Source organism: Plasmodium sp. gorilla clade G2 (genome assembly GCF_900097015.1).
Source record: "Plasmodium sp. gorilla clade G2 genome assembly, chromosome: 10".
Classification (NCBI taxonomy): Eukaryota; Apicomplexa; class Aconoidasida; order Haemosporida; family Plasmodiidae; genus Plasmodium; species Plasmodium adleri (nom. inval.).
In genome coordinates, this window is record NC_041702.1 from 769753 (window position 1) to 790000 (window position 20248).

Sequence of the window (20248 nt, forward strand, 5' to 3'; positions counted from 1 at the left end):
TTAAATGAAGGTAACACATAATATAATTATCTTTAAAAAAATAATGTATATATATATATATATATATATATATATATATATAATTTAAAAAAAAAAGATACGGGTTAAAAAAAATTATATACCTATATATAAAAAATTGTTAATTAGGAATACACATAAAATTAATACTTTTAATTACACACATATATATATATATTTTAAATAAAATGCTTATTTTAATTATTATTCATAATCCTACACAAACATTCGAATATATTTAAAGTTGATTGAAAATCTTCAAAGTTTAATTTAAAAATAATAGTGTTGGGTGTTGTCTTTTCCTTTTTATTTTTATTTTTGAGTTGTACATTTTTATGGATTGCATTTTCTTTATCTTTTTCGTCCATCTGTTTTTTTTTATTTTCATTTAATTTTTTCTTTTTTAACCTTAATAGTTTCCATGGGCAAAGACAAAAGAACAAAAATATGAAAATGCTAAAAAATTAAAAAATTAAAAAATAAAATGAATATATAATATATATATATATACATACATACATATTTTTTTTTTTTTTTTTTATTTATATTATTACCTTTTAAAGAAACAAATAATTGCTGAAAAAAACGTTTTTCTTTTTTTTACATTTATATCTGCTTTATATAAATCTACACCTTTGTTATTTAAATGTTTTTCTTTATTATTTTTCGTTTCATTATTATTAATTTTGGACAAAGGTAAATAAATATTATTGAAGCTTTTTTGTATTTTTGACAAGCACTTAAAAAATTTTTTGGGGTTATAATAAATATTCTCCATAACATTCATATTATTTTTGATTGTTATTTTTATAGATATGATATAATCATGATTTTTATTATTTATATGTATAACTTCGTTTCTTTTTGTCAAAGCTAATTCTTGATTTAAAAAACATATGACATTTTTATCCTCCGATATATCATTGGATACATTCGTTTTATTATATAAGGATGAAGCAAAGCTATTATTTTCTTCCCCCGTCACATGTTCTAAAAATATAAAAATATATATATATATATATATAAATAAATAAATATATATATATATAAATAAATAAATATATATATATATATATATATATATATATATATATATTTTTTTTTTATTACCTATATTAAGAGTATAATTTGATGGTGTATTTTTTGATCTACTTTTTTTGGCTGTCTTACTACCCTTTTTCTTATAGTAACTATTGATTGCAAAACTATTATTTATAGTATGTATAATAATGTCAATTTTTTTCATATCGTTTTTTCTAAATAAGAATACAATTTTATTTTCTTGTATATAAAAGAAAAGTTCTTTTGTGTATACAAAATAATTTCTTTTTTTAGGTGCTTTAATATCTAAGAAATCTTGATGAGATAAGAAATATTTGAATGGTTCTTTTAATAGTACATATTTACTTATAATTTGATTAATTTTAATATAGCTTATAATATTCATATGATTAAAATTATTTTTATTAAGAAAATCTAGATAATTTTTATTTCTTTGATAATAAACTAATTTAATACATGCTGTAAGTATTTTTTGTAGAATATTATTCATTGTTAATAAACATAAGAGTAAGAAAACTATATGTCCAAATAATAATATATTAATAATATTAAATATATTTAAAAAGAAATTAATAAAAAAAGAAAATTTCCTTTTATTTTTTAAATTGATTTTTAATTTCTTCATAAAAATTTTATCTTCTCCTGATAAATCTTTTTTTTTCTTCTTCATTTTATATAACATATTATAATATAAGAAATTGACTATATTCATATATATACTTATATAATAATAAAATAATTTAGTAATATTAAATTTATTATATTCCTCTATATTATTAAATACCACTACTTTTTTTCTTTCATATTTTTTATTAAATATTAAAAACACATTATCTGCATTATTTATATTTACTTTTTCTACTAGATTTATTAAAGATTGTAATATTAAAGTAATAGAAAATAATAAGGATAATATTAATTGTATAAATAATACATATACACCAATACATATTCTCTTTGCTTTTGAAAAAATATAAATAATATTTAATCCTATTTTTTTAAAAAATCTAAATATTTTATTACAACCACCTCCTCTTTTATTATTTCTTTTATTTTTTATTTTTTTTATTTTTTTATTTTTTTTTTTATTATTTTTTACTATTTTATATTTTTTCTTGTTTTTTTTCTTTGGATTCATATCTGTTATTTTTGCATCATTTTTGTATTTAGTATTATAACCACTTGTTGTCTTTTTCTTTTTTCTTTTTTTATCTTCATCATATGGTTTTTTTAAATGTGCTGGATATTTGCATATATCCTTTGTATCATTTTTTTCTTCGCCACAAGAATTTATATCAACATCTGCATGTATACCAGGATCTATATGTGCATCTATATGTGTATCTATATCTGCATCTACATCTACATCTACATCTACATCAACATCTATATACGTGTCGTCATCCATATATATATCTCCCTTTTGTGATTCTCCCAATTTTTTCATGTATTGTAATTTCTTTTTCTTTTTTTTAGAAACTTCATCTAATATGATAACATTTTTTTTATTATTAAAAAGGAAGGAATTGATAGAGGAGTTATTATCATCAATTACTAGTTTATGTAAGTCTTTATTTTTAATACTTTTTGTGTACATATAATTTAGATTTCCTGAACTATCATGTTTAATATTATTATAAGAATCATTAAAATAATTATCATAATCTGAATTATTATTATTTGTGTGTTGTTTTTTAAAAAAGTTCCAGCTAAAATTCTTTTTGACAACTGATTCTTCATCACTTAATAAATTATTTTGATAAGAAGAATTATAATCATTTAATAGATGCATAATATATTTATCATCATTACTTAAAAAATCTTCCTTTTCATCTATAAATGAGCTTTCTCTAGATGGATCTATTAAATTTAAGAAATTATTTTTCTCTTGTTTTTTGTTTGTATAGTTAATTTGTTGTATTTTATTTTTTCTTTCTTTAATATGTTTTCTTAATTGATTATTATTATTATTATTATTATTATTATTATATATACGATTGAATTTGGCTTTATCATAACCGTGTTGATAATAATGATAATTAAGGGTAGTATTATGATACATGTAATTGTTATTATAATAATCATTACAATATAAATAATTATTATGATGACTACCATATATACTATTAAAATTAATATTATTATTATTATTTTTGTTGCTATATTTTTTTGAATATTCATGAGTTTCTTTTTCATCATCATATCTATTCTTTTTAGATAGTGTGTCTTCATTAATTATATAAAAAAATTCATTGAAAGCATTTTTGACATGTGCTATTAAAGATGTTGGACTTCCAATAATATTAAAAGAAATTAATAAGTTTGATATATTAACTATAGTTTGATTATAATAGAAATTTTGTAGAAAATTTAATAATAAACTATAATTTGTAAATATATGTATATTTGATAAGCTTTTTAAATATATATTACAATTAGATATATCTCCTAATTTATTATATGCACTTATATGTTCTTTATAAAATAAATCATTAACATGATTTGTTAATTCTTTTTTATATTCTGATTGGAAATTTAATAAAATATTTATTTTATCTATACTTATATATTGTAAATATACATATTTATTATTAATATCATTTTTCTCAATAACAGTTGTTTTTTTTTTTTTTATTTGAACAGATCTTTCATTCTCAATTATATTATTATAATAATTTATAGTACTCTTTTTTTTTATATTATAATATTCTCCTTCTACATTATATATATTATTATCTATATTTAAATATAAATCTTTTTTTCTCTTTTCTTCATCTATAATAAAAGATTCCATATTATTCATTCCACTCAAAATATTATTATCAATAATATTATTATCAATAATATTATGATCAATAATATTATTATCACGTTCATTTTGTATTTTTTTTCTTTTCTCATCTACATTTAATAAGAAACTCTCATTCTTTTCTATATCACATCTTTTAATATTATCAGTATTGTTTATAATATTTATAGATGAATAATAATTATCTTTTAATGGTCCATCCATCTCTTCTTTATTTTTGTGTTGTATTAAACCTCGTTGGTGTTGTGTATATAATTTTTGTCGTCCTTCATGTTTTTCTTCATTTTCTTCTACATTTTCTTGTTGGTGTTTTATTTTTTCTTCTTCTTCTTCTTCTCTTATCATACTTATTTCTCTCATTTTTTCCTTTTCATAATTACATGTGTTGAATCCATTTTCTACTCCTTGATCGTGTTCATTTTTTTTTGTATTAAAATTATGAAATGTTTTATAAAAATAAAACAATATAGTTATTGAATTAATATCTGCATTAATAACAATAGGTTTTAAACTTAATAAGAAATATTTAAAAAATAATGTCTCACATTTTCTTACATATTGAAAATTACATATAAGAAATTCATTATTTACAAAAATATTTTTTTTTTTGTTTTTCTCTACTTTCTGTTTTTTTTTTTTGCCTTTTTTATTTTCATACATTTTTCTTTCTTGTTTTTTGTTCTTTCTCTTATAACTATTTTTATGTTTATAAGACCTCTTTTTATTTGCATAACTTGTTGCAGATGAACCTGAAGAATATATGTCTTCTTTAGCATCGTAATTATATTCATCATTATTAACATGAACACTTCCACTACCATCATAATAATATTCCTTTTTATTTTCTTTTTTTCTTTTTTTTTGTAAAAATAGATTCCTTTTTATTTTCAACTCATTCATTAAAATTCGTAAGTGATTATTTTTTATGTTTGTATCATTATTTGTATATAACACAGCACATGCACTTAAATATTTATAAACAGCATAACATAAAATATTATTTATTTTTATATCTACATTATAATAATCTATATATTCCATATATTCCTTTCTAACTAATAATTCATTTATTTCAAAAGATATAACATAATCACATGTATGTTCAAATAAACTAATTTTAATTCCTCGTAACATTAAATTTAAATTTGTTATAAATTTTATAGGTATTTTTTTTTCTTCAAATATATTTTTTTTATTAAATGTATGATCATTATTATGACAAATATTATAAGGATTTGTTTTTAAATTATCATTAATAGTTTCATTATCATTTACAATATTATATTCGTTTCTTATACTAGATGTATTATCTTCTTTGTCTGATAAATAATTTCTTATAAGAACATTAAATTCATCACTTCTATTACTTTTTAAAAACATTGGATAGATTCTACTAAGTCCTTTAAATTTCTTTTGATTTTTTTTAATCTTTGTAAATATAAAATCACTAAGTTTTCTTTTCATTTTTTTCTTTGGTTTTTTTACATTATTTTTAGCTTTCATTTCTTTATTATATATTAAATTATATTCTCTATATTTTTTCTTATCATCTTTATTATCATAATATCTATTAAGAAACATTGGGTTCTTCTTATTATTATTATTATCATCATCATCATTAGAAGAAGAAGAAGAAGATGAACTACTTAGAAATGAATCGTTATAAGTGCTTGAGTCTTCAAAACTATTTTCTTTATATTCATCACTTTTATAATTTTCATTTATACTTTTTTTATACTTAACACTAAAAAGATCATTATAACCTTCTGTCTTTTTCATGTCTATACTACTTTTTCTTTTCTCATTATTAAAAGAAATATTGTTATGATATTTGTCTTCCATATGTTTGTGGTTTCCATCTTGTTCTATATAATAATCACTTGTTTCTGTGTCTTCATTCTTTTTATTTACATATAAATATTTTTTATTATTTTTTCTTTTAGTTTTTTTTCTAAATGTGTAATTGTCATTAAAAAATCTATTAATATGTTTTTTGGAATTTAAGTTTTTATATTTTGATGTAGATTTTTTTTTATCATCTTTTTTAATGGATACATTATTTAATTTAATATTTTTTTTATTAAAACTACTACAATTACTATTATTATTACTATTATTATTACTATTGTTATTATTATTTTTAGCTGTTACATTTTTATTTTTGAAATTTTGGTCTTCATTAATATTATTATTATTATTATATTTTATTAAATTTATATTATCTTTATTTTCATTGTAATAAGAATCATCATGTAATATTTTTTTTTCTACCTTGAATGATTTTTCTGATTGTTGGTTTTTTTTTTTTTTTTTTTTTTTTTCAACATCCTTATGGATTGATGAATCCATACTTTTTAATAGAAAAAATGAACCTAAATGGAAATATTTATTATTTTTTTTTTTTTTTATTTGTTTTCTTTTTTTTTTTAAATATGTAATATTAAAACGTTTTTTACTAAGTAATGGTAGTTTCTTATTAAATTTTTCATTTTGATATTTTACTAAATAGCTATTATTATTTGATTGTTTGTTTTTTAGTAACATATCATTAATTTTATTTTTGCTTTTACTTTTTCCCTTACTTTTGCTTTTATTTTTATCTTTTTTCATTTGTGATGATTTTATTAAACTATTATATAGACTTATTTTATGTAATTTCTTTTTAATTTTTTTTTTTTTTTTTTCTCTAAATCTATTAAAACCTTTACTTGCCGAAAAAAAAGGAGCTATTGATTTTTTCTGTTCATATTTTTCATTAGAATCTAATAGTTCATTATTCATTTCTTCTAAGCAGAAAACTCTTTTACCATTTTCAATTTTTGTTAATACTATAATTCTTTTATTATTATTTAATATAATATTATTATGTTCTTTTACTATGTTTAAATTACAAGAGAATACATAGACATCATTTTTTTGAATAATTAAAAAACATTTTATGACTTTAGGTTTACAAACATCAGTCCATCCAAATATTTCTTTATCAAATGGTTTCAATAAATTTACTATTTTTTTATTTGTTTTTCTTTGATAAAATATTAAATAATAGTTTGTTTTATTATATATAATAGTATCTGGATTATTTTCTATGGATATATTTATTTCGATATTTGTATTACTATTTAAAGCTATATTAATTTCGGTTATAACACTTTCTTCTTTATAAGCAAACAAATGTTTTTTTGTGCTTACACATTCTTTGTTACCATTCGTTTGATTTAATTCATATGTAATAATATCATCATTATTGTCATCATCATTATTATTATTATCATCATCATTATTATTATTATCATCATCATTATTATTATTATCATCATTATTGTTGATGTTGTTATTTTTTTTTTTTATATCACAATGTACTTTTTTTTGGTCTTCTCCATCTAGCTGTTTTATACTTTTTATTGGAATAATCACTGTATTATTATTTATATCATTTGTTGTATTCATAACATTTTTATTTTTTTTAAAATGAAGACAAGAATCATCATCTTTAAAATCTATTATATAGTTTTCACAGAATGAATCATGTCTTAGATTCATATCATTGTGTTGATAATTATTATGAGTATCATTCTCATTTATATAATAATTTTTTTTTATATTTATACAATCATCATTATTATTATTATCAACTGTTAAAACTGTATCATTAAATAATATACTTTCTTTATTTTCTTTTTCATCAATATTGTCTTTATTATTTTTATTAAATAATGTTATATCATCTATAAGTATTGTTTCATTATGTGAACTTTTTTTGTCATTTTCAAGAGGGAAATTATCTATATACTCTTGTTGTATATTTGTCATTCCAATGGAGTGTTCATCTTTATAAAGATCATCAATATTATTATTACTATTACTATTATTATTATTATTATTATTATTTATTATATTATCTCCCTTCATATTAATAAGATTATTTCTCTTATGTTGATATTTTTTTTTTTTTTGCATTTCTTTTTCATATGAATCTTTCAAATTTGAAAATACAATAATAGTTTCCTTTTCACGATGTTCTTCCAGTTCTTCTATTTCTCTTTTTATTTCTTCTTCAATTTCTTTTTCTTGTTCTTTTATTTCCTTTTCAATAATATCATCTTCAAATGTAGCTTGTTCTTCAGTTGTTTCTTTTTCATTGTAAGTAACATCAATTTTATGCACTGTCTTATGAAATATTTTATAATTTCCAACTTTTTCAATTTCTATAGGACTAGTATAAAATAAATTAAAAAATTCTTCATTTTTATGTATACATTTATTATTACCAGTTTCTTGTTCATCATTTATTATAGATAGATTTTGAGATTTCATAATTTTTTTTTTTAAATAATGATTAAATAAATTTGTTATTTCATTTTGTGCATGGGTAAATTCATAGCTACCTCTTCTTCTATAAAAATTTTTATCATTTTTACATTCGATAATATTTGTATAAGAAAAAGTTAGATAACATTTATTTGTATTAATAGGATGATAATAAAATGATTCATATGGTTTAATTGCAATAATATTAGGTCTGTTCGTAGTATTGTTGTTATATTTCTTGTAATTATAAATCCTTTCGTTATATAGTTTTTTATCTTTCTTATATTTTATGGAAGTTTTATTAGTCTCATACAGTTTTCTTCTCATATTATCCTTATCTTGATTTTTACAATTTATTTGTTTCATAAGAGTAATTTTATTTAAATGTTTATTTGATATAACTGGTTCTTCAACTTGTTCTATAGGTCCATTTGATCCATTTGATCCATTTGATCCATTTGATCCATTTGATCCATTTGATCCATTTGATCCATTTGATCCATTTGATCCATTTTCTTGATTTTCTCGATTTTCTTGATTTTCTTGATTTTCTTGATTTTCATTGGTATTATATTTTTTTATATATGGCACATCATTCCTACTTGTTATTTGTAATTTTTTCATTTGCTGATCATTCGAATGTATATTTTTGTTATTAAAGTTCTGCAATGAAAATGAATAATTATATGTCATATTTTTTTTTTCTTTTTTTTTAATAATTTTGAAATCTTTATTAACTTCTTGAACATATAAAGTTCGATTTGTATTATTAATAATTGTATATCTATTATTGATTGTAATTGTCTTTGTATTATAAATATTACCATTTAATGTAATATTCATAGATAAGAAAATATTTTCTTTTTTATTTTTACTAGTTAAAATGATTTTTTTATTTATACATACTTGATTTATTTTAATTTTTTTTGATAAAAATATTTGATTATTATAAACAATTTGTAATATAACTTTACTATTATCAACATCACCAAAAAACATGATTGATTTTTTTTTTATTTTCTGTGAATTTCCATTTGATTTAATTATTAAATCTTTATCTAAATTATTTTGAAAAAAAAAGGAAGGATATATTAATAGTTGTAATACATTACTATCTATTACATGTTTAAAATTATTTTCATTATAATATGTATTATTTGAATGATCAGTTTTTTTTCTAAATGTTATATTAAGATAAAAAAATTTGGGTACTTCTTTACATAATTTATCATAATCTTTTGATTCTAAATATTTATATTTCTTTTTATTTTTTGATTTCCTTTTAAATAAAGAATTTAATTTATATTTTCTTTTCTTATATATAATATTCTTATTTTCATCATTAATATATTCTATATACATTTTTATTTGATGTATTTTATCAGGACTATTTGCATATTTATATAACTGAATCTTTTTAGAAAAAAAATTAAATACATAATTATTATTATTTAATATATAAAATAATTTTATATATTTTGGTATCGTGTCTAAATATTTTATTGATTTAGCTGATATTTCTTCTCGTTTAATTCTTTTTATTTTTTTAGGAATACTGTTTATATAATATTTTTGACAATAACCAATTTTCATTTCTTCATGCATAAAATTATGTATTTCAAAAATATAATCAATATATATTCCAAATGAATATATTTTATTTACATCTATATTTTTTTGTTCACATATAATTGTATTACTATAACTGCTTTGTTTCTTTGCAGTAAAAATTAATTTCCTTCTTTTCTTTTTAATAATATTATCATCATCATTATTATAAATATTATTATTATAAATATTATTATGAATATTATTATTATGAATATTATTATTATGAATATTATTATTATGAATATTATTATTATAAATATTATTATGAATATTATTATTATAAATATTATTATTATAAATATTATTATTATAAATATTATTATTATAAATATCATTATTATAATTACCATTATTATAATTACCATTTTGTTTTTTACCTCTCATATCAACCACACATGTATTCTTTTCATACTTATCTTCTACTCCTTCCTTTTGATCATATTCACATCTATAATCATTATTAAGTATATGTTTAGATACACTATTTTTAATCATATCATGTCTTATTAATATGTTGCTTAATGTAGACTTTCTTTTACTGTGATTATATAAAAGGCTGTTCATGTGTCTTTCATTTCGATTCATATATTTAAGTGAAACATCAACATTAGTAGGTATGCTATAATAATAACCATCCTTTTTATTGTTACATTGGTTATGACCATAAATATTATTATTATTATTATATATATTACATTTATTATTATTATTATTATTATTATCATTATTGTCACTTGTGTAATGATCATTTCTGTTGTTATTTTCAACCCCATAATTATCTCCTTTATCATAATAATCATGATATTTATTTAATACTACAATACTACTACTATTATCATGCTTTTCTTGCTCTTCTTTTATATCATTTTTTCCTTCTTTATAATTTTTCTTATATATATCATTCAACTCCTTTCTCTTCATATTATTATAATCCATTTTAGCTTCTTCTATTTCCTTTCTCTTCTCCTTTATATATCTACTATATTTATCATAACATATAATTTTTAAAGTTTTTAATTTTAATGTTTGTGCATATAAATTATATTTTAAAAAGTCAAAGGAATGCCTACATATAATTTCTTTTATACTTGAATTATTTAAAACTTTTTTAGCTCCATTTTTTATTAAAAAATTAAACATTTCAAAATAACATTTATTATTATTTTCATTTTTATGAATATAGAAATCATAAAATTCTTTTTTAATAATATAAATATAATTAATATTTTTCATATTCTTACTATTACTTTTCTCATTTATATATTTTTCTAATCTTTTTAATATTCTATTAGTTCTTATTTTATTAATTTCTCTTAATGTATTTAAATTAATAGATTCGATTATTTTTTCATTTTTTATTAAATTTCTTTTTTCTCCTTTATTTGATATTATATTACAAATGTTTATTTCACTACTTCTAGAATTTAAATAACAACTATCACCATTTAAGTTATTGTATGTTAGATTTTTTAAAGCATTAAGTGAAGAATAATCATAAGTCATTCTTTTTTTATAACTTAATAATTTATCTTCATTATTGTTATCATTATTGATGATATTCTCCATGTTGTGGTTATTCTCCATGTTATTGTTACCTTCATTCTGTTTGGACATTTCTTCATCTTCCTTACTGTGAACATTAATATTATAATTCAAAGAATTAAATCGTTTTATGAAATTATTTTTTTTGATATCAGCACTGAAACTTCCTTTTAAATCACCCACCATTGAGACAGGTGTTAAATGAGAATTCTTTGGGTTCATTTGACAATTTTCAGTGTAATTATTTTCTTCGATTTGATTTTTTTTCTTTAAATAATCATATAAAATAATAATGGGAATAAAAGAAATAAGAGGTAAGAAATATCTTTCATTGGAATTAATAATTGTTATATTTGCACTTTTACTATTATTAAAATTATTATGATAATTATAATTATAATTATAATTGTCATTTTTCAAAACATTTATATTTAATTGTGAATCGCTTTCTAGATTATTCATATTATGGCAGCTATTACCATCTTTTTCTTTGTCTTTATCCTCAATATTATTATTATTATTATTATTATTATTGTTTGTTGTGGTTGTGGGTGTAGAGGTGCTATATTGCTCATTAAATAACATAAAATAATAAAGTACTGGATGAAATAATAATATAAAATCACTATTTGTTGAATTATTAATAAATAAATTTGAGGAGAAATATATTGAGACTATTCCTTTTTCATCAATATTCGTTTGTATATATAATTTAATAAATGTTTTAAATATTTTATTTTTTAATGAATATTCATTATATATATCATAATTAATATCATGTTTTTTAATAGTAATTTTTTTTTTTTCATTATTTTTTTTTAATTCATATATTATAGGTAAAAATCTTATATCACATGTATTTTTATTTCTTTCTATATCTATTATTTCAAATATATAATTAAATATTTTTATAATAACTACTACTTCACATACTTCTCCATTTTCATCATTTAATAAAGCTCCATGTTCATTATTTTGTAATTCATAGAAGATATATTTATTTTTATTTTTATTATTTAAACTACTATTTTGTATTTTATTTCTTAATGATTGTTTAAATCTTACATTTATTGGTAAACCTGTATAATTAAAAAGTTTAGATGTTATATGTGCAGCTGAAGATTTATTACCTTTTGTGTTTTTTATTAATATATTATTTTCATAACATTCATGATGATAATTATGATGATGATGAAAACTTCTTTTTCTTCTTTTACATTTTGTTATATCTAAATTATTATAATAAGAAGAACTGAAATAATAAAAATTTTTATTTAATATTGGTTCAAGAAAATTTATTAATATATTTTTATTTTTATTTGTATATAAAATATTAATATAAGATGTTTCTAATGTTAAATTTAATATATTCAATTTATTTTTATTATTTTCAAAGGTTAAATATATTTCCATCTTTTCTAATAAAGTATCATATAATATTTTATAACTATCATATATATCTATATTTAAATAAAAGTTTAAAAAATTATATATACTTATTATATCTTTCTGTAAGAAAAATTTTAAATTAAACAAACTAATTACTATCAAAGGCATATTTCTATTAATATTTCCATCATAACAATTTAAACGTATATCATCAAGAAAATATTCAAATAATATATCACTTGTTTGATTGTATAAATAATATAACATATCTCTAATTATATTATTATCATTAACTATATCATCTTTTTTACTACAATTATTTATAAAATAACAAAATGTATTGTAAAATATAAGTAAATTTTTTAATATATCTTTTGAAAAATTTAAAATTATAGGATCACAATGAAAACTAATAATCTTCTTTGGATATGATCCATTTTTATTATACCATCCATGATAATTACACATATTATTATCATACATAATTATATTATTATTATTATTATTCATATTATTATTCATATTATTATTCATATTATTTTCAGAATACATCTTCTCTTTAGATACAATCGTAAAATATGTATTCATTGATGTATATTTAGGTCCATAATTTGACATCTCCATATTATTAGAACTACTACTATTATCATCTTCATTTTCTATAATTTCGTAATTATAATTTCTTCTCATATTTATTTGAAATCTGAAATCGTTAATGATGCTTTCATTATTCTTATCCTTTCGATTAAACGTTATCACACATATATTGCTTTTCTTGTTTTTTTTATGTTTATAAATGTTTATACTTGGAATGACAAGAGTGCTTCCCACATTTCGCACGTTGATCGACTTTACATTTTCATCATTTTCTAAGATTAAAGTAGGAAAAAAAAAAAAAAAAAAAATAAATAAAAAATATAAAATAAAATAAAATAAAAGTATAATGACAAAATGGAAATATAATATATACATATATTTATATATATATTTACACATTTATATATATGTATAACCCGTTTGAGTATTTTTATTTTTATTTTATTTTTATTTTTTTTTTTTTTTATTTTATTTTTATTTTTATTTTTTTGTTACCATTTCGAGATTTATAAGAACATGAAAAATGTAACTCTAATACAGGCAATAAAGATACATAAGAAGTTCCCTTTAAACTATTATAATACTTATATTGTGATATTGAATAATTATATATAGGTACATATATTTTATTATTTTGTAAGAAAAGAATATAATTACATTTTGATATATTTATATTACTTTCTTCATCATCTGTACTATTATTATTTGAATATGCAAAATCTGATAATTGTTTAATTTTTTCATATTTTCTATATAATTTATTAATCCATTTAAATAAATGTATAAAATATAAATAATCTACAATAAACTCACTATTAATCATATGAAATTCAATACTACTAATATTTTCATTTTCTTTTTTTTTTAAATCAATATATTCTTGTTCTTCATAATCTTTTTCATTTTCTTGATCCTCATCATCTTCAGCTTCATAAAATTCGTCATCATCTCTATATTTTTCTATGTCTACACATTTTCCATATTTTGTATTATAATAAGCTGATGAGCATAATGAATTATTCATATTATAAACATGTGATGAATTCATATTATATTTATTATAACCTTTTATATTATTTATATCTCCAGTTAATATATGATTGTTTCTTCTCTTTTTATTTGAATCATTACATTCCTTTGCATTGTAATAATGAGAAACTTTTTTATTTCTTTGAAAAACGGAGTTTTTTTCATTCATAGGAATACAAGTAGTATTCATATTTATATTATCACCATCATTATTATTATTATTATATATATTATTTATTTTTGTGTCTATGTTTTTTTCATTTTGTAAAGGTTCTTTATTATAATCAATATCATCAATTTGTTCTATACAACTTTTATAACGTATATAATTTCCAGCAACAATACTTTTTTTTTGTACTTTCTCTACAATATTATCATTTTCTTTATTGGTTTGATTATTTTTTTCATCTAAAATATGTTCTATATTATCTGTTTCTTTTTTTCTTTTTGTATTACTATTTATTATATCTTCAACGTGTTCATTACTTTTGGTTCTTTGAATTTGTTTACTCGTTTCCTTAACATGATCATTTTCTTTCTCATTATTTGTAGAATCATTTAACAATGTTATAATTTTTTCTTTATTCATATTATTTTCATGTCTTTTATAGATGTGTTTCCTTTCACTGGGGCTGCTACTACATCGTATATTACTATGACTAACAGGACGTCTATAACTTTGATCAGAACTATGACTTCTATGACTACCTCTAATATTTTCATTCATATGGATTCCTTTACTTTTTTCACTTTTATAACTACCTTTGATTTTTGCACTATTATTACTGACATTAGTTGGATTATTTGTGAGATCCTTTCGTTTGTTTGAATCCTGAGGTAAATTAAAATTAAAATTAAAATAGTCATTATTCAAATTATTATAATAATTTTTATGTACAAAATCAAGATTATTATTAATTTTCATATTAGATCCATTATTTGATTTATTTCCTGATGTATTATTTAATTGTTCAAAATTATTTGTATTAAAATATCTAAATTCGGTTGTTTCTTCAATTTCCATTTTATTATTATTTAGAAAATAATTTTTTTCTTTTGAATTATTATTTTCTATATAATGATTATTATTTTGGTTTACATGTAGATTAGATAGATATGAAATATTATTTTTTGATGAATAATTTAAAAGAAAGGTACCATTTTGAATTAATTTAAAAACACTATTATAAAAATAGATTCCGTTTATATTTGAACTTTTTCTTTTATCATTTAATTTGGAATTTTTTCTATTTATTCTATGTGTAGAAAAAGTTTTATGTTCTATATATGAAAAGAAACTATTATAACTATCTTCATGTGATAAACAATTTAATATATTAATTTTTTTTAAATTGAATAGAAAGTTTGTAATATTATTATCATTAAATAAATAAATTAGTACATCTGATAAATGAATTGATATCATTCTTTTACTTTTTTTATAATTATTAAAATGTATTTTGGTTTTATTGATAAAAGAAATTATTTCATTTTTTTCTTCATGGAAATATTTTACATTGTTATAATTTGAATGATGATCTTTCAACGTATTATTATTATTATTATTATGATGATTAGTATGATGATGATTATTATTATTACGTGAATGTTCTTCTTCTTTTTTATTATTATTTTCATTCATATACATCTTATATTTATTTATATCTTCTTTTACATAATCTAATGTATCTTTTCTACACATTTCAAAATTTTTTTTATTCTTTCCTTTTATTTCATTTTTGTCTTCTTCTGTGTATTTATTTTTATTTACATTTTCTACTCTTTCTTCTTCATGATTAGTAACATCAAATGATGTTTTTATTGAATCATTTTTTTTGTGTTCTTCAGAATAGTTATTATTATGTTCAATAGTTTTATTATGATTATCATTTGAATCTTCATTTGTTGCATTATTTAAATTGGGTACATGCTTTACTGTCTCTTTTTCTGTAACATTTTCATTACATTGGATTAGGTCATCCACATTATTATTATTATTATCATTATTGTGGTCGTTGTTATTATTATTATTATTATTATTATTATTGTGGTCGTTGTTTTTATTATTATTATTTTTGTCTGTGTACTCATTACTGTCCTCCTCATTATTATCATCATGAACTTTTATATCATTTTTATTTTGCTCATAATATGTTGTTCCTTTATTATACTGATTTTTATCATGAGCATGCTTCTCTTCATTTATCCATTCATCACTCTTATTATGAACAGCATTATCTAATAAAATTTGTAAAGTCTTATAACTACGTACATCTATTGTATTTAAATTTAAATAATTAGATTCATCTTTTGTTTGAAATTTTTCAAAAATATGATCAACATAATCTTTATAATGATAATAAAAAAATATAAGTTTGAATATAATTTTATCATCAAGTGTAAAATTTAGATAGTTTTTATAATTCGTATGAAAAAATGTTATTTTCTTATCACTCGAATTTTTAAAATTATATGTAATTTCATCAATATATATTTTTAATGGTTTTAATATATATTTCTTATTTACTTTATTTTTATGATATAATATATTCTGTATTTTTTCATTATTCTTATTTTTTAAAATAAAAAGAGAAAGTTCAAAATTTGTTCTTTTCTGATAAATTGTTGTAATTATATTATCTTCTTTTTCAGTCATACAATTTTGTATATACATATGATCTTTATATAAATTTAATTCTTCATTTAGATATTCTTCTTTATTTGAATTACTATAAGAATCTGCATGTTCACTATTAAAACTTTGTTTATCATTAGTTTCTTCATATCTGCTATTATTTTGAATAATGTTTGTTTTCTTATTATTATGATGATTGTTACTGTGGAGATTTACATGGTTATTGTTATTACTATAAATATTATCATAATAATAATAATTATTATTATTATTAATATTATTAATATTATTCATATTATTCATATTATTTATATTATTCATATTATTCATATTATTCATATTATTCATATTTATATGATTATTATTTGTGTTATTTTGAGTTGCCCTTTTTTCGATTTTTTTAATTGTTTTAATATCTTGTAAATTATTCATTTTTAAAAACTCCTGATAATACTTTCTACATTGCATAGATACTTTATTATCAATACTTGTATTATCATTATTTATAAATGAATTATTATTAATATTATTATTATTATTATTAATCATAGAATTATATTCTGAATTTTTAAAAAGATCACTATGTGTAGCAATACTACAATTATCATTTGAATGTATAGAATTATCACCTTTAATATGATCTGTCCTATTAATTTCTTCATTTTCATTTTCTTCATTTTTATTAATCATTAAATCATCATTGGTGTTTCCATTTATATCTTTTTTTTCTTTAATTCTTTTTTTTCTTTTGTCTTCAATTTTAACACCCACACTACTAGTATTACTACAACTTGGAGTATTATCATATGAAGAACTTTCTTTCATATGCTCAGTATATTGATCGACTAGTTTGTTTTCATTATATTTTTCTATATCATTATGATCTGTTATCATAGTCAATTTTTTTAAATCATAATGTAAATACATTTTTGTAAAGAAGAAAGAATTTACAAGTCCCTTTTTCATTTTAAATAATAAATTATATTTTTTATTAATTATTATATTAAAATAAATATTATGCATAAAATGTATATTAATATCTTCAAAATTTTTGTCTGATGCCATATATAATTCTTTACAATATTTTTTTCCTAGAAGATAATAATAAAATAAACTTTTATAACTTTTTAATTTCTTTTCTAAATCAACTGGTTTATAATCACAATTAATATTTAAAATATTATAAATTTCTTTAACACTTAATGTTATAAGAATATTTTTATTAAATTTTATATATGTTTTAGCTTGTGTCGTTTCGTATTTAGTAAATGTTAATAAAGAAAATGCATATTCTTCTTTAATATTTTCATTATTATTATTATTATTTTCATTGTTATTATTATTGTCACTGTTTCTATTATTGTCATTTTTTATATTTTTTAAATTTTTCTTTTCTTTTGAATATTCATTAGATTTATTATTTCTTTCCAACTCATTTGTAGTTTCAACATGTGTATTACTTTTTTTTTCATTTTTCATATTATCAATACTATTATGTATTTGACCTGGAACATTCTTTATAGATGAAACGCTTTTCAAAGATGTTGTCATAGCACTACATAAGTGAGTATTCAATATATAATTTTTACTTTTTCTTTTATTTCCTTTTATATTTTCTTTTTTCTTATCTTCTTTTTTATTATTTTCATTAACATTAAATAATTCAAACAAAGGATATTTTTTATCTTTATGCATAAAGAAAACACTAATATCTTTTAACAGTATAGAATATGCAAAATCGGAATTAATATATGATTTCACATTAAAATTAAAATCATCCATATTTATTTGTATCATTTTATTTATTTTATCTCCACTACATAAACAAAAATTTAATTTTTTAATTAAAATATTAAATGAGCAATTTACAGAAATTTTTTTATTATAGACAAAAAAGCTATTATTCCATGATAAATTAGACAAATGTGAGGAAATGGAATGTGATTTTATAACATTGTTATTTTCAATTTTATGTTCAAATTTATGTTCAAATTTATGTTCATTCTTATGTTCAATATTATGTTCAATATTATGTTCATTATTATATTCCTTGTTATATTCCTTGTTATATTCCTTGTTATATTCCTTGTTATTATTTGTAAGTGCTGATAAATCTTCTCCTGTTGCTCTAATACTTTTTTTCTTTTTATTATTATCTAAAGAATATTCTTCTACATGTTTTTTTATATTTGAAATAATTTGAAAACTATGGGCATATTCAAATTTATCTATAAAATCTTTATCAAATTTTTCTTTTTTCTTTTTTTTTATTAATTCTCTTTTATAAATTAATATATCATTAATTTCTGGGATATTTAACCACTCTTCTATATATAAACCATTAACAAGACAACTATATATAAAATAATAATTTACAATATCTAATATATAATAAAATTGTTTGAATGATAATATTAAATCTATTTTATCTACTTTTAATTCAAAGGTCATATATTCATTTTCTTTTAAATTTATATTTTCTTCTAACATATGAAATTTTTCAATATAAGATTGATTTTTATTATTAATTCTACAATATAAACAATTATCAAGATCTTCACTAATATTTTTTTTATAATTACATTCATTGCAATCTTCACTTTTTTTCTCATCTTTCTCTTGTAGAGCTTTTTCTTCGTTATGTTTATTAAATGTATTATTTAAATTATTTTTATCACTATGGTTATTATTATGATTATCATTATTATTATTATCATCATCATTTTTATTATTATTATCATTATTATTATTATCATCATCATTTTTATTATCATCATCCTTTTTATTATCATCCTTTTTATTATTATCATCATCCTTTTTATTATCATCAATTTTGTGGTGTCCCACATTTGTAGTGTCAAGGTCAGGGGGCAAGCTATTATTCATATCATTAGTTACATTAAGAGAGTACTCAGGCATATTATCCGAATTATATGTAAAATCATTATAGTGGTGAGGCTTGAAAATGTTTTTATTTTTCTTGCATTTACAATTCATTTCACAATAGAGGGCTTTATTTCTTTGTTGAATTTTTTCTTTCTTTATGAATATATTTTGAAATATGGATTTATCTTTTTTCACTTCTTTACATTGAAAAAGATATTTATCACAATGTGTGCATGTAATATTAAAATAGCTATTTTTTTTAAAAAGGAATTTAGAATTATGATAATAATAATCAGTACTATTACTAACATACATACTTGTACTTAAAACAATGGAGGGTATTTCTGAAATTATATATT

The 20248-nt window shown here is 18.5% G+C and overlaps 1 protein-coding gene across 1 annotated transcript in view; it reads right to left on the reverse strand.

Moving 5' to 3' along the window:
* Window positions 1-215: 215 nt before the first annotated feature.
* The window catches only part of PADL01_1020100 (conserved Plasmodium membrane protein, unknown function), a gene marked incomplete at both ends in the record, with an annotated part of 20943 nt that continues 910 nt past the window's right edge, over window positions 216-20248 (reverse strand). Inside the window, 4 exons of the mRNA XM_028682267.1 lie at window positions 216-474; window positions 573-1008; window positions 1129-13611; window positions 13835-20248. The exon at window positions 13835-20248 is cut by the window's right edge and continues 526 nt beyond it. Coding sequence (XP_028538562.1) covers window positions 216-474; window positions 573-1008; window positions 1129-13611; window positions 13835-20248 — 19592 coding nt within the window. The remainder of the gene's footprint in view (window positions 475-572; window positions 1009-1128; window positions 13612-13834) is intronic.